The following is a 12,263-nucleotide window of genomic DNA, read 5'->3' as shown; positions in this document are numbered from 1 at the left end:
CTAATTTGCCAGGTTTGGGAAATAGAAGTGTTACAGAGAGGCAATACTCCACTTCTGGAATAAAGCCTGAAGGTAGCCTTTTGTTTGTTGTACAACCAACATATTATTTTTAAGTTTATATACATATATATGAAAGATGTAATGGTGGGAGGACAAATGGAATTATAGATCAGGAAAACCTTTGTCAGCAAAAGACCGGAGCTGGAGCCCAGTCTGACAAACCTAATTTAAAGAGCCTGGAATGACTGTAAAAGCAGCAATAACAAAAGTTGCAACAAGCTGTCTTGTGAAGAGAAAAGCTTCTTGAGCCGGAAGCAGCACCCCTGCAGGAGCACAGGACAGGTCTGCGTCTCTGGAGCTCACAGGAGCCCCTAGCAAGTGTATAGATTTGTCCTGAGGTGCACTCATTAGCATAAATATTTGTTAGGTGTCATTTGTTACCTTCACAGCACTGTAGGTTCACCTGTCTGCTTGCCCATAACCTGAGTGGAGCTGGACTTGGTTTGGGAGGACAGGCAGGGTGCAGAGGGGAAGGTTTGGGATCAAGGAGATGACTTAATTTCTGAGCGTCGTCTCCTCGAAGTGAGCCGGTGAGCGCTGCAGCACGTTGTCTCAGCTGCTGCTCCATCCTCTGGGCTGTGATGGTGGTGGTGGCTGCCTGTACCCAGGCACTTTCCTGAGAAGGGCAGCGGTGCCCAGCTGTTGAGCGGTGGCTGGTGGGGACCGGGGCGGGCAGGCAGGAGGATGCACACACGTACGACACTGACCAGCCAGTTTCCCCTGCAGACCCTGCACTTGGCTGGCACGGTCGCAGGAGCACCCTTGTCCTACCATGAACTGATGGGCATGGCTCTCTTGTCTCATGAAGGCCTGCAATAGGTACAATATAATTTCCCTTCTTACTGTAATCCCTGGTGTGGAGGCAAAAAGCACAGGAACTGGGGTAAAATCCCTCCCAGGTTTCACAGCAACACTGAAGAAATCCCCTTTCTCTAGGTGGTTGGTTCAAACACTGAATTGTTTACCAGCTGTGGTTGATAGCAACTGTGATAGTTTTTGGTTTTCCTATGCCTGCTTTAACAAGCGTCCCCTTCAATCAAGAGAGATGGAAAAACACAGATACTCCCTCTGAAATGCTAGCCTTCACTTCATGCCGTTTTGGTGCGTGGCCATTTGCTTTCTGCTTTCCCTGTGATGGAGCGGTGCCGTCCTGCATCTGCTCACAGTTCCCGGCAGCTGTGGTGATGGGCATCCCGTCCCATCCCCATGCAAATCAGGCACAAACGACTGCGCTGCATTTCATTTGCATTCAAGGAGCAACAGCCATGCCACTAATCTAATGGGGTTTATATTCTTCAGGGAGACAGTATGTGGTTGATGACACTGGCAGTATGTGGCCTGTGTTGCTGTCTTGCAATTACTATAGTTTTTCATAATTAGATTTGTTCTTTTAGCTGAGAGGAAGACCACACAGACCACAAGACTGCTCAGCCTCAACTCTGCTGGTTAGCTGTGTGATTTAGGAGAGCAGGGAAGTGTTCAGAGAACCTGCACGTTCCTGCTTCTGCCTGGTAAAGCAATTCCTTGTTTTGGAGGTGAAATTATCCCCAGTTTTGCACTGACCTTTGCAAAAACAGCTACGTAACTCAATGCCACTTTCATTTTGGGGATTACAGAAGTCTTTGCTATTCTAACTTCGATACAGCTGGTTCTGACTCGTACTGCAGCGTGTGAGACAGTACGTTGCATGAGAATGATTGTCTCCCTGAGGAAACAAAAGGATAAAGACTGGGTGCCTTTATCTGCCATGCTAAAGAAAGAAAGGAAATGGAAAGGAAATGTTGGAGGTGAGAGAGAAGTCAGCAATGGTAGCATTCTCTCAAGATTAGGTTTGATATTAAGGATTTTTGCCTTTTAACAGAGGCATATCCATATGGACATCTGGCTGTGCATCAGGGTGTCCAGGTCCATCACTACTAGCCTGACCTCTGTCCTGTAGGTGGGCTGAAGATCAAGGTCAGCTGCCCTGGGACTGCGACTCAGATGTATCCAAATGCACAGCTCTTAGGTCATTCACAATAAATCCAATGGCTTTCTCAGCCAGGGCATGCAAACACTGTGCACCAAGTGTGTCTGGATCCATGGCCACGGCCAATTCACCTGGCCACTTCGCTCTAGGGGGACGCTGTCCCTTCCTAGTTAGCCTGGGCGCAGCTACATGTTGCTGCACCGCAACACGCACGGGATCCCACCTGCAGCTATCCTGCTCTGCACCATCCAGGGATTCCTATACCATGCAAGTGTTCGTCTTTCTCCGTCCCACTGTCTCTGCTAGGGAAGGACTGGCTCTTATTCTTGCTTTTTACACTACTTTTTCAATTATTTATTTTAAAAAAAAAAGCTCTTGTACAGCTTAATACCTCATACTCCACTACGTTGAAATACTTCTATGATCTGTTCTTTACATCATTTCCCCATTATTTTAAATTAGGAGAAGCAGAACACTAAGAACAATTTAGGTAGTCTTTTCAGGGAGTATAATTATGACTTACTTGCAAACACTTTGCAAAAACATGACCAGCTTTGTATTTCTGCTAAAATAGAAATATGCAAAAATTGAGGATTTCTGATTTTATTTCACATTTCTTAGGCATTTCTAATGCTGATGAAAGCATTTCCATTGTTCTGTTTAACTGAGTATTTTATCGTTTAGTAGTAGGGCATTGTGGTAGCTCAGAACATATTTGACTCTTTTTAGAGCTCCTTGCACACTCTGATTTGTTTTGACTGCTATTTCAACTTGTTCTTTCAGTCTTTTGCTGCCTCCCTCTTCTTTTAAGAATTAGCTAATTTGAAGCAAAAATAAACTGTGCTAGAATTTCCATATGCTTGCCGGTCTCTAGAATTTGGAAGTAGGCTTTCATTCATTCCACCAAAGAATATATTTATTTTTATTTTTATCTTTCCAATTTAAATGAGGCCCCTTCCTCAACATTTGTTTCCAAAAAGATCCTTTTTCTGCAATCCAAAGCTGATGTAGCTGAATTTTGTCAGCTGACTGGACCAGGAACCCATTGAAACACAGGCTGCATTTAGATTTTGACAATTCCTCAGTTTGGGATGAGGAAAAATCTCTGATGTCTTTTCTCCTACCAGTATACTTCTAGCTCCCTTGTTCTTTCTTCAGTGCTGAATCCATTTCCATCTGGTACTTCTTTCCTTGCAGGAGGAATTTAATAGAAGGAAGAAGCAGAAATGTTATATGAAAAGTGATGATCTAAACATGAGCTGGGCAAAGAGCATTTCAGACATATCTGCGGCAGGGAATCAGCAACACTGCAGGCAATATCAGCAAGTATAAATTGGCCTAGCAATACAAGATGACCAACACACACAGAAAATAATCCCTGGGAAAAGCAGCAAAGACCCGTTCCCCTGCATGCCTTTTTAGAGTGAAACTATTAACGTACTAATTTGTTTGATCCTATGCATAGTTTCTCCTGATACAGTTAAGGCACTTTATTCCAGTGGTCAAGCATTAATTCATTTCTGTTTACAGGACTTTGAGGCTACTAACATCATGAACATCACAGTCATCTTCTAAATAATGTATCAAAACCTTGGGTGCTGTAGTTGACCAGTCTTAAAATGGCCTTCACGTCTCAGTGCAAAAGTATCTTCCTCTACTATTCCAAACATCCATCTGTGCAACATATTTGTGGGCTTTAACACCTAAGAATAATATGTCAGTGCCTCCTCCTTTGTCAGGGACAAATCATTATACACTTTGGGATACTTCACTTCTATTTCTACTGTGCCATGCATTCAAGTCCCAATGGCCAACCACTTGAGGACCGGTACTTATATCCCTGCCCCACTGCAGTGACCAACCCCTTCGTATGGTCTGCGCACTGACTAACGTGTCCCCTTCTGTTCTCTCCCCAAGGCCTATCATATTATGAAGGTGACCCACGGGACAGATCACAGCCTGATGCAAGCCTTGATGGAGATAAAGGAACAGTGTGAGGCCATCATGAGAACACAGTGAAGAAAACCTCCAGCCTCGAAAACAAAATCTTCAAGAAGAAAGGAAATCAAATGCTTTTTATTGCATTGGGAAGTTTCTTGATGATTTTGGTGTCTTTTCATTAGGTCCTACTTGCTTTACAAAAATGTTTAGTATTTATTAGTTTTGCTGTATGATCTGAATTGAGTTTGGAGGAATATCTGCAATTTTCAGAGGATTTTTTTTTTTTTGCTACCAAACAATCTAATTGACAATACCTAATTATCAATTTACAACATCTAATTTAATTGATAATAAGTATTGGGAAATGCACACAGAGTATTCATCAGTTACAAAGTGATATAATTCCATGGATAACGGCAGTCAATTTTTTATACCAGTTTATGCCAGCAATTTAGGATCTCATGTTAGACACATGATAAGTAGAGGGAATATATTTTTTCCCTTTGCCTTGCCTTTAGGTGTGGTTGCCAAAAGCCTGATCCAGTGCTCTTTGACATCAAATAAGTTTCCCAATGTTCTTAATGAGATTTTCCTCCCTCCCAATATATCTGCAGGGCTCTGTTCCCCTTCTTCTTGCATTTGATATGTTATAATATTGAATATTAAAATGGATTGAATAAAAAATTTAATCAAAAGTGTATCTATGTGGAAATTGCTTACTCTGTTTTCTCCCTATTTTGACTGCCTCAAGAGTTTCTCACTTCATACTGGTTTTAAAAAGAGAGGGATTTGGACCTATGAGCTCGGCGGTGTGGTTTCTAGACCTTTCTGAGCCTGTAGGGTTTGGATTTCTCTTCCCGAAACAGTGAAGCTCTGAGACCTACAGATGACCACTGAATTAGCAGGTCATCCCTGGGGAGAGAAGGATGTCTTGGAAAGCACGGGGGCCCTATTTCCCCACTCTCATCAGCACGAGAGTTGTTCTTGGCAGAGCTGCTGACTTCCATTTTTAACACAGAAACAAATGTTAACAAAAGCCAAATATTTATGAGGAACATTGAAACCTAAATAATTTAAGGCCTTTGAAAGTATCACTTCAGGTGTGCCACTCCTCTCTAACAATTTGTTGCTGCTACTCCAGCCATGACTGTTATTTCATTAATCCATCATTGTAAAGTCAGGCTTTTTTCACACCAGTAACTTGACACTGTTAATTATTATGAGATGAGAACACATTTAAAAAGAAAATGAACACTCTGGGCGTCATTTACAGCCACAGCACATGAATGCCAACGCTGAGGAAGATATCTCCTTTCAAGGCGTTTGAATTTGTTCCAGCGTATGGAGCATTCACTTGCCCAGCAGTAATATGCAAGCAATAACCTATGAAATGCGGTGCATTTCTGGAGTACGTACATCATGGCTTGATGCCAGAGGCCAAGTCATATCAGCCACCCAAGAAGTGCAATAATCCTCGCAGAAATTCACTGCTTGGTTGGGTCTTCTTGCTATTATGAAAAGGAAATGATCTGGGGGAAAAGGTCAGACCTTTGCATTCACTGGGATTTCTGACAAAGTAATGGCATCACTGATGGACAATCAGAAAATGTGAGGGGTACCCAGTCTTCAAGAGCTATTTTCTGGTTTTAAAGGAGCACATGCATATTAGAAATTATGTGCTTTTGCGTAAAGATGATGTTTATGTTACCTCATGATTACATATCTAATACTAAGATTTGCAAATGGAAGGGACTTCAGAATGTAAGGTGAGACGATGCATTAGTTTATGCAGTATATACTGGGAGACGGCCCACCAGCTCTCATGTGTGCAGACACATCTGTATGTATGAACTGCAGCACTGTATTCTGGGGCTTCTGGTACAAGAATACCTCAATTCTCCAAGCGCAATAGCAGGGAAAGGTGGGCGCTACGGGAGTGGCAGAGTTCCTTGATGTCAGATGAGAAAGGCCACATTACATCAAGCTGAAGGAGCTACCTACACTGGTATTTTTCTCTCCAGCAATCGTCTATAGCAGATACTTAGGGAAAATGTACAGGCGAAACAGTTCAACGACTGTCTGTTGGGAAATGGAGAAAGAACGTGCTATGTTGGCTGCAGAGCATCACAACGGCAAGCGCGCTGCCACATGCGTAGGGCTGTAGGAAATTGATCTGCAGCTCACTGAGCAATGCAAGAAACCAAATTGTCCCCAAGTGGGTCTGTGGCTCAGGTTTCCAGATCAGTGTCCTGAGGACACCACCGTGTTGCCTGCCCTGCCTGGCCGCCTTCTCTGGGCCTGTCTGCGGAGATTCCTTAGTATGGGGGCGTAATTCATGCTTTATATTCATTACTGTTGATGCCGAACTTGCATTTCTTTCAGCTTGGTCAAGGAAAGAGTCAAGTTTTCTGGTTGGTTTCAGTCATTTACTGAGCAGTTTCCCTTGGCAGTTGCCACGTACTAACACCACCAGCAGGGCTGCTGGTGCTGCAGGGGAGGTTGTTGCGGGCAGATTTTTCTCTCCCAGTGCTCCCACTCCAGCCTGTTTTCTGTGAAGGCGGCTGGCTGGTGGCTGCAGAGAGATTTAGCTAAATGCATCACTTGAAAGCGCAGTATCAAGCAAGCGTGCCAGCAAGGAAGGAACATTAGATAAGCACTCATTTCCAATCAAGTAATCTTATTTTTTCAGCTCAGACTCAAAGTAGCTGGAGTTGTCTTTGCACAGACATCGTGTTTCGGCCTTCAAGAATAATATCTGTCAAATTTTTCAGGTGGTATCAGTTTGCTAAGATAAAGATGCTAAAGTCAGAGAGAGGCAGACTGCAACATTATCTATAATGCTGGCAGGCTTGCTGCTTCCTTCCAGCAGGTCAGAGACTTTTCCAGTACCTTTTGGAAAGTAATGTTAATTTGGGTTCACCACAAGGTTTAGAAATATATTTTGAGTTACTTTTGATTTGTCACTATCCCTTAAATTAGTCCAGTCCATGTTAGATTGTACTTAGAGCGAGCATTGCATTGTAGTATGAGTTTGGAAGAAAAGCAGTACCATCACACAGGAAAAAACATGGGGGATTATACAGTTTTGCTGAGAATAATTGATACCAGTTGAACAAAACATCTGCTTAAAAAAAAAAAAAAAGTTCCCTAAACTGTGCTTTTTCTTTAAGCATGGTGTAATTCTCTGTATCCATACCCTCAAGGTGTGCTGACCTGATGTTGGAAGTAAAAACTCTCTGGGCCCTTAGCAAAAAGAACTTGCAGTGCGTAGCAGAGGCAGTAGAAAGTAAAGACACTCATGAGAAAAATGCAGTGAAATAATTTTTTAGAGCTGTGACCTCCTTGAGTCTATCAACCTGTGTGTGGAGTCATGCATGGGTTTATGCCAGCAAAACTCTCCCACTACTCAGCCCTTTCTCTGCTTCTCACTGTAACCCTGTTCTCTGATGGCTACGTTTTTTAAGCCAGCTTTTCTTAGACTTTTTATTTTTTAACACAGAGTATTTATGAAATACAGAGGCTATTTCCCTGCACAGCATATTCCAAATATTCCCTGGCCACTGCAAGACTCTTAATGAACAGAGTTCTGTTTTCACAGAGGTTGTGCCAATTATGAGGATTTTTTTTTCCCTGATTCAGAATTAAATCTCTCAAAAGACAAGGAGAACAAGAAAGGTCTTACAGTTATGGGTGTAGAGTTCTGGCTTGGCTTCTCTGCTGCACCAGAAACTGTGTCTGACCTTGGGCAAATCAGCCAGGGTCAGACTGATGTCCATAGTTGGGCTTCGTCATGGTGGGATGCACGGGATGGAATGGCATCATCGTATTTTTTTGTAATTACACAGGCATTACCTGAGAGTTCCTCCAAAACTGAGTTGCCACACACGGACAGAGTGCTGTGGGCTGCCCCTGCCTAAGCCGGGCCTCCTCCACGTAGAGGAGGCTTTGGTCTCCACCCACAGCACTTCAGCAAACTAAAGCACAGTCAAAAAATCCCAAGCAAATGCTTTTGGGCATTTCAGAGGAAAGCCACATTAGAGCTCCTCTTTTTTTTTTTTTCCCTTCTTTTTAAATGCCTTTTTCTCCTTCCTATCAACATACATTTTCCTATACAAAAGTCCTTTTCTTTTCCATTTGATTTTACAAAGTTAATCAGCCTGAAAACATTTAAGAAGGCTGTTTTGTAAAATGCTCCCTACAAGAACATCTAAGTGTGTATTTTGCCTGCCCTAAGCATAAAGAGTGCACCTTACCTGAAAGTCTGCAATCTGCTGTTCTTGCCATTTAGCACAGTGGTTTCTGTTTATCCCCCCAATAGTGATGTGCAAGCCAAGCCTATACGACCCCCATTAGTATTTCATGGGGAAAGTTCAATGTTTTTATTTGCTCTGCACTTCTGATCAACATGGACAAATCAATTCTAATTCCATCATTCTTTAGACTTTTTGTAGGTTTTAATAAGGACCTTAGAGATTCCTTCCCCCCTCCAAAAAAAAGAATAACTCAGGCTTACTAATTAGGCTTCATACAGTCACTGCTCACACAGAGGAACCTAACAAGTTCTTTATAGTTCCCAGGAGACCAATTAACCTTCTTTTAAATATATCTCTATATAGCTACAGAGACAGGCACGCACAGAAAGGCACATACACACAAGCTTTTCAGTAGTCTCAGATGCTCCAGCTCCTTGTTAACCAAATTCTGATGGGGCTCACAGCAAGCCGGCAGGGCTGAAGCATCCTGCCTGAGTCCTTTTTAACTCCAAAGATGCCTTAATGAGGACAGAGCACAATATCTTCTTCCAGCTGACCCCAGGACAGGAGGAAGGGGATAATCACGCAGCCTCTTCTTTGCTTAAAGTTCCCCTCCATCTCCTGGGCACGGGCAGGCAGCACTCGCTGGTCTCCTTAGCTGGAGGTAAGGAGCCTGCTCCCCCGTCTCTCAGCGAAGGGCTGGTCTCGTGGGGCTGATGGGACTGGAGGAAAGAGCAATGTTTTCTTCCTCCGCCCCTCCAATTCAGCAGCTCTGATTCCCAGTCCCCAGAGACTCCAGAGAGGAAGGTGACAATTTTACATACCTCTCGGAGGAAAGCTGCACTTTAAAATCACAGGTGATTCCTCTTGACAATTCCACTTGACTTTCAGAGCAGGAGCCAGGAGACAGTAATGGAGAAGGGCGTCTGATGAGAAAATTAGCAGAGCTCCACTCCTCCCCTCCCCCAGGCTCTGTGCTCTGCTCTGAACTTGCCTGTTTACTTTTAATGAAGCCTTCTTAATGTTGCCTTCCTGTTGTAGTAGGTGCCACGTGTGGTGCTGAGCATCCCCTGATGCAACAGGTAGAGGAGAGGTCTGGCCCGAGCCTCCTTGAGCTGTCCCTTGCCGAGCTGGGGACACCCAAGCGCTGTGTTGCGAAGGCACGGAGCTGCCATCCCTCCCACTGGCAGCAGCACACCGCAGGAGCCCACAGGGAGGGATGGAAAAGCTGCTGTGGGCTTCGGAGAGAGTCGCAGGCATCACAGCGCTGCAGAGAGGAATGGGCCTCCATACCTATAGCGGTACCATACAGCTGAGGGACAGCTGGTGGGCTGGGAACTGGAGTAGTAGAGATGATGGGGACTGCGTGAAAGGGAGCAGTCACTGACTGCTGGGGGGTTGCTTCTGCTTCTCCTGCATAACCCCATTTTGCCCATTTGGATGCAAGGGCCCTTGTACTTACTTCAGTCTCCTTCCCAAAGTCACGTCAAGCTCTGGGGAGAATTTCCTCCGTGAGGTGCTGGCAATGTCTGTTTTTCTATTCCCATTAATGTCTTGTACCCAGCTTATACCCTATATAGGACCGTGATCAAAATACCATTATTGGGAGTGATGTTCCCCATCATGCTAACAGGAATGCCAGATGAGGGCAATTCTCTATCACAAGTTGGGAATGTTCATTTCTGAACATCTGTGGCTGAAGGCACCAGTAAATAATAGTATTTTAAAAGGTCAGTGTAATGAGGGTATACAAAGAATTTTTTCTCCCCTTACCAAATGTTTTCTGTGGGGACTGTTACATAATTTGTGAAAAAATAGACAAAACCCTGATTTTGTATTTTCTGCAAATAGGTCTGTGCTGATTGCTGGGCTTTTTTTTTTTGTTTGTAGTTTATTTTACTCAAGTGAAACTGCAACTCAACATGAACACAAGGGAATTAGGAAAGATGCATTAAACTGCCAACAGAAAGCCTCTGAAAACCAGAAAGACCTGGGGAACACTGGTCCAAGGTCTGGGATGGGGCAGCCCACCAGCCACCAGGCAAGAATGCCACCTTGCTTTATGGCTGGTAGATGGGAAGATGGATAAAAAACCCTTAGATGGGCATTGTCCAAGTTCATTTCATCAGAGCCCCAAAGCTCTTTGTGCAATCCATGTAATGTGACTGTGATACACCCAGGCCACAAAGCTGCTCGTTTTACCCTTCAAATCGAAAGTCTTGGCAAAATGTGTCCTTCCAAGGTGGTGGAAAGCTCATCAAGAGACTAACATCTTCTCTGCTGTGGAACACCCCTTTGAAATCTGCTGCTACGTCACAAGAAATGGTGGTTATCGGGCTCTGGGAGCGTGGCGCTTGTCCTGCTCGTGAGCTGGAGAAAGGCCACTTTGCTGGCAAGCCCCTGGTTGGCATTTGCAGAGCTGCAGAAACAGCGTAGGTTGAGTTCTGCAGAGGTACAGCCTCGCTCAAATCTAGCCCATGACCCAGATGGGTTTTAACCTGGGCCTCTTTCCCCCTGTTAGACGGCCATTTAGCTGGCAGGTATCTCAGTTCAGACCAGAGCCAAATGAGGAGCCGAGGGAGGCAAAGGCAGGGATTTTGTTCCTCCAGCCTGATGCGAAGCCTTCAGCGAACACCTTTCCTTTACGCGTGGGGAATGCAGCAACGTGCCAAAGCCAACTCTAGAGCATATTGCGTTTGTCACAGTACCAGACAAAGGTGCCTTGGGGCACTTTTTTCGGCCCTCCACCTCTTGCCCCAGTGAGGGTTTTGTGAGCTGCAGGGCGCTTCCCGCTTCCCCGCTCTGCACCGCAGGGAAACCTGTGCCTTCCTCACCACGCTCTTCGTGTCCTGCGCTGCCAGTGACGCAGCCTCTCATCAGGGGCCATCGCCCTTGAAGATGTTGAGGTTTTACCCTTGTAAAAAGATGTCGTGTCCATCTTCTGTTGGGGGGGAGGAGGGAGAGAACAGAGAGGAAAAAGCTCTATTAAAAAAAAATCCCCAAATGGTCATTTCTGAAGTGGCACGGAAATGTTTAGCTTGCTGCTCCACTCTTGGCAAGTGTTAAGAACAACAGTTACGCAGGACAAGTCTTCAACTACTACGTTGGCTTTGGGCCACGGCAGCTTTTTTGTGCCCGTTGCTCCCTGGTGCCAGCTGAGCCAGGCCAGATCTGGTGCCGTCTGCCTTCCCTAAAGCCCTGCAATGGGGCTGCCGTGAGTCGGGCTCATCTGTCACTGCCGTTTTGTGGAGCAGGGCTTTGCAGCCTGGGGCCTGTGCATGCCCACGGAGGGGGGATTCGCAAAAGGCACCTGAGGAAAGCGAACCTTGCTGTCATTAGGCTTGAATTCCCTCTACCATCTGCAACTCCCACAACAAAGCTTATGCAGTCTGCCAGATGAAAATGGTGGAAACCCTGAATTGCCTCAGGCCAGCAGATGGTCCCAGGCAGAGAAGCCCAGGCTTGGCACAAGTGCCCCTGTGCCAGCCTTCACCCAGCCCTGCCATACACCTCAGGTGCCATATGAATTTTCTCGCAGAAAAAAATCACTGCACGAAGTGGCTGACGGCAAGTGGGCCAGCTCCTGGCCAGCCAGCGAGGCCTGGCAGCCAAACAAAGATTCTAGGATGTGGTCAGGTATATGATTTCTTAGAGAAATGGGTTTACAGCTTTCCCATCTGAAACACTTTGATTATTTTGGGTTTAATTTTGTTATCTCAGTGTGTGCTTTAAAAAAAAAAGACAGACCTACTCTGTCTTGCTAGGGAAGAATTTCTAGGGTCATAGGGGGAATTTAAAGCTCAAAGGTTTACAATCCCAGCAAGATAAGGCAGTATAACAGCCTTCACACTTTATGGTGCTAGCTTATGAAGAGGTCAAACTGGCTTAGCATGAGGGTCAATTTTACTCAAAGTTCCTGTTTGAGGAAGGGAAAAACATCCCAGATCTTCATAGCTAGCTTTGATGTAACTATTAGATTATAGGGGTTTGGGTTGTTTGGGTTTTTTCCCCCTATCACCAGGGGGTTTTTTGCTTCCCAT

The 12,263-nt window shown here is 44.9% G+C and overlaps 1 protein-coding gene across 6 annotated transcripts in view; it reads left to right on the top strand.

The window, feature by feature from the left end:
* Positions 1-4,660, top strand: part of SMYD3 (SET and MYND domain containing 3) — a 424,609-nt gene extending 419,949 nt beyond the window's left edge. For 5 of the 6 annotated variants that reach the window (XM_072856508.1, XM_072856509.1, XM_072856505.1 and 2 more), the window contains one exon: positions 3,947-4,660. In XM_072856508.1, the coding sequence (XP_072712609.1) occupies positions 3,947-4,048 (102 nt within the window). In that variant the 3' untranslated portion in view covers positions 4,049-4,660. The other variant, XM_072856511.1, reaches the window with a different exon arrangement.
* Positions 4,661-12,263: the final 7,603 nt, after the last annotated feature.

The sequence above is a fragment of the Ciconia boyciana genome, chromosome 3 (assembly GCF_034638445.1).
Source record: "Ciconia boyciana chromosome 3, ASM3463844v1, whole genome shotgun sequence".
Classification (NCBI taxonomy): Eukaryota; Metazoa; Chordata; class Aves; order Ciconiiformes; family Ciconiidae; genus Ciconia; species Ciconia boyciana.
This window is presented reverse-complemented; position numbering and strand designations above follow the sequence as displayed.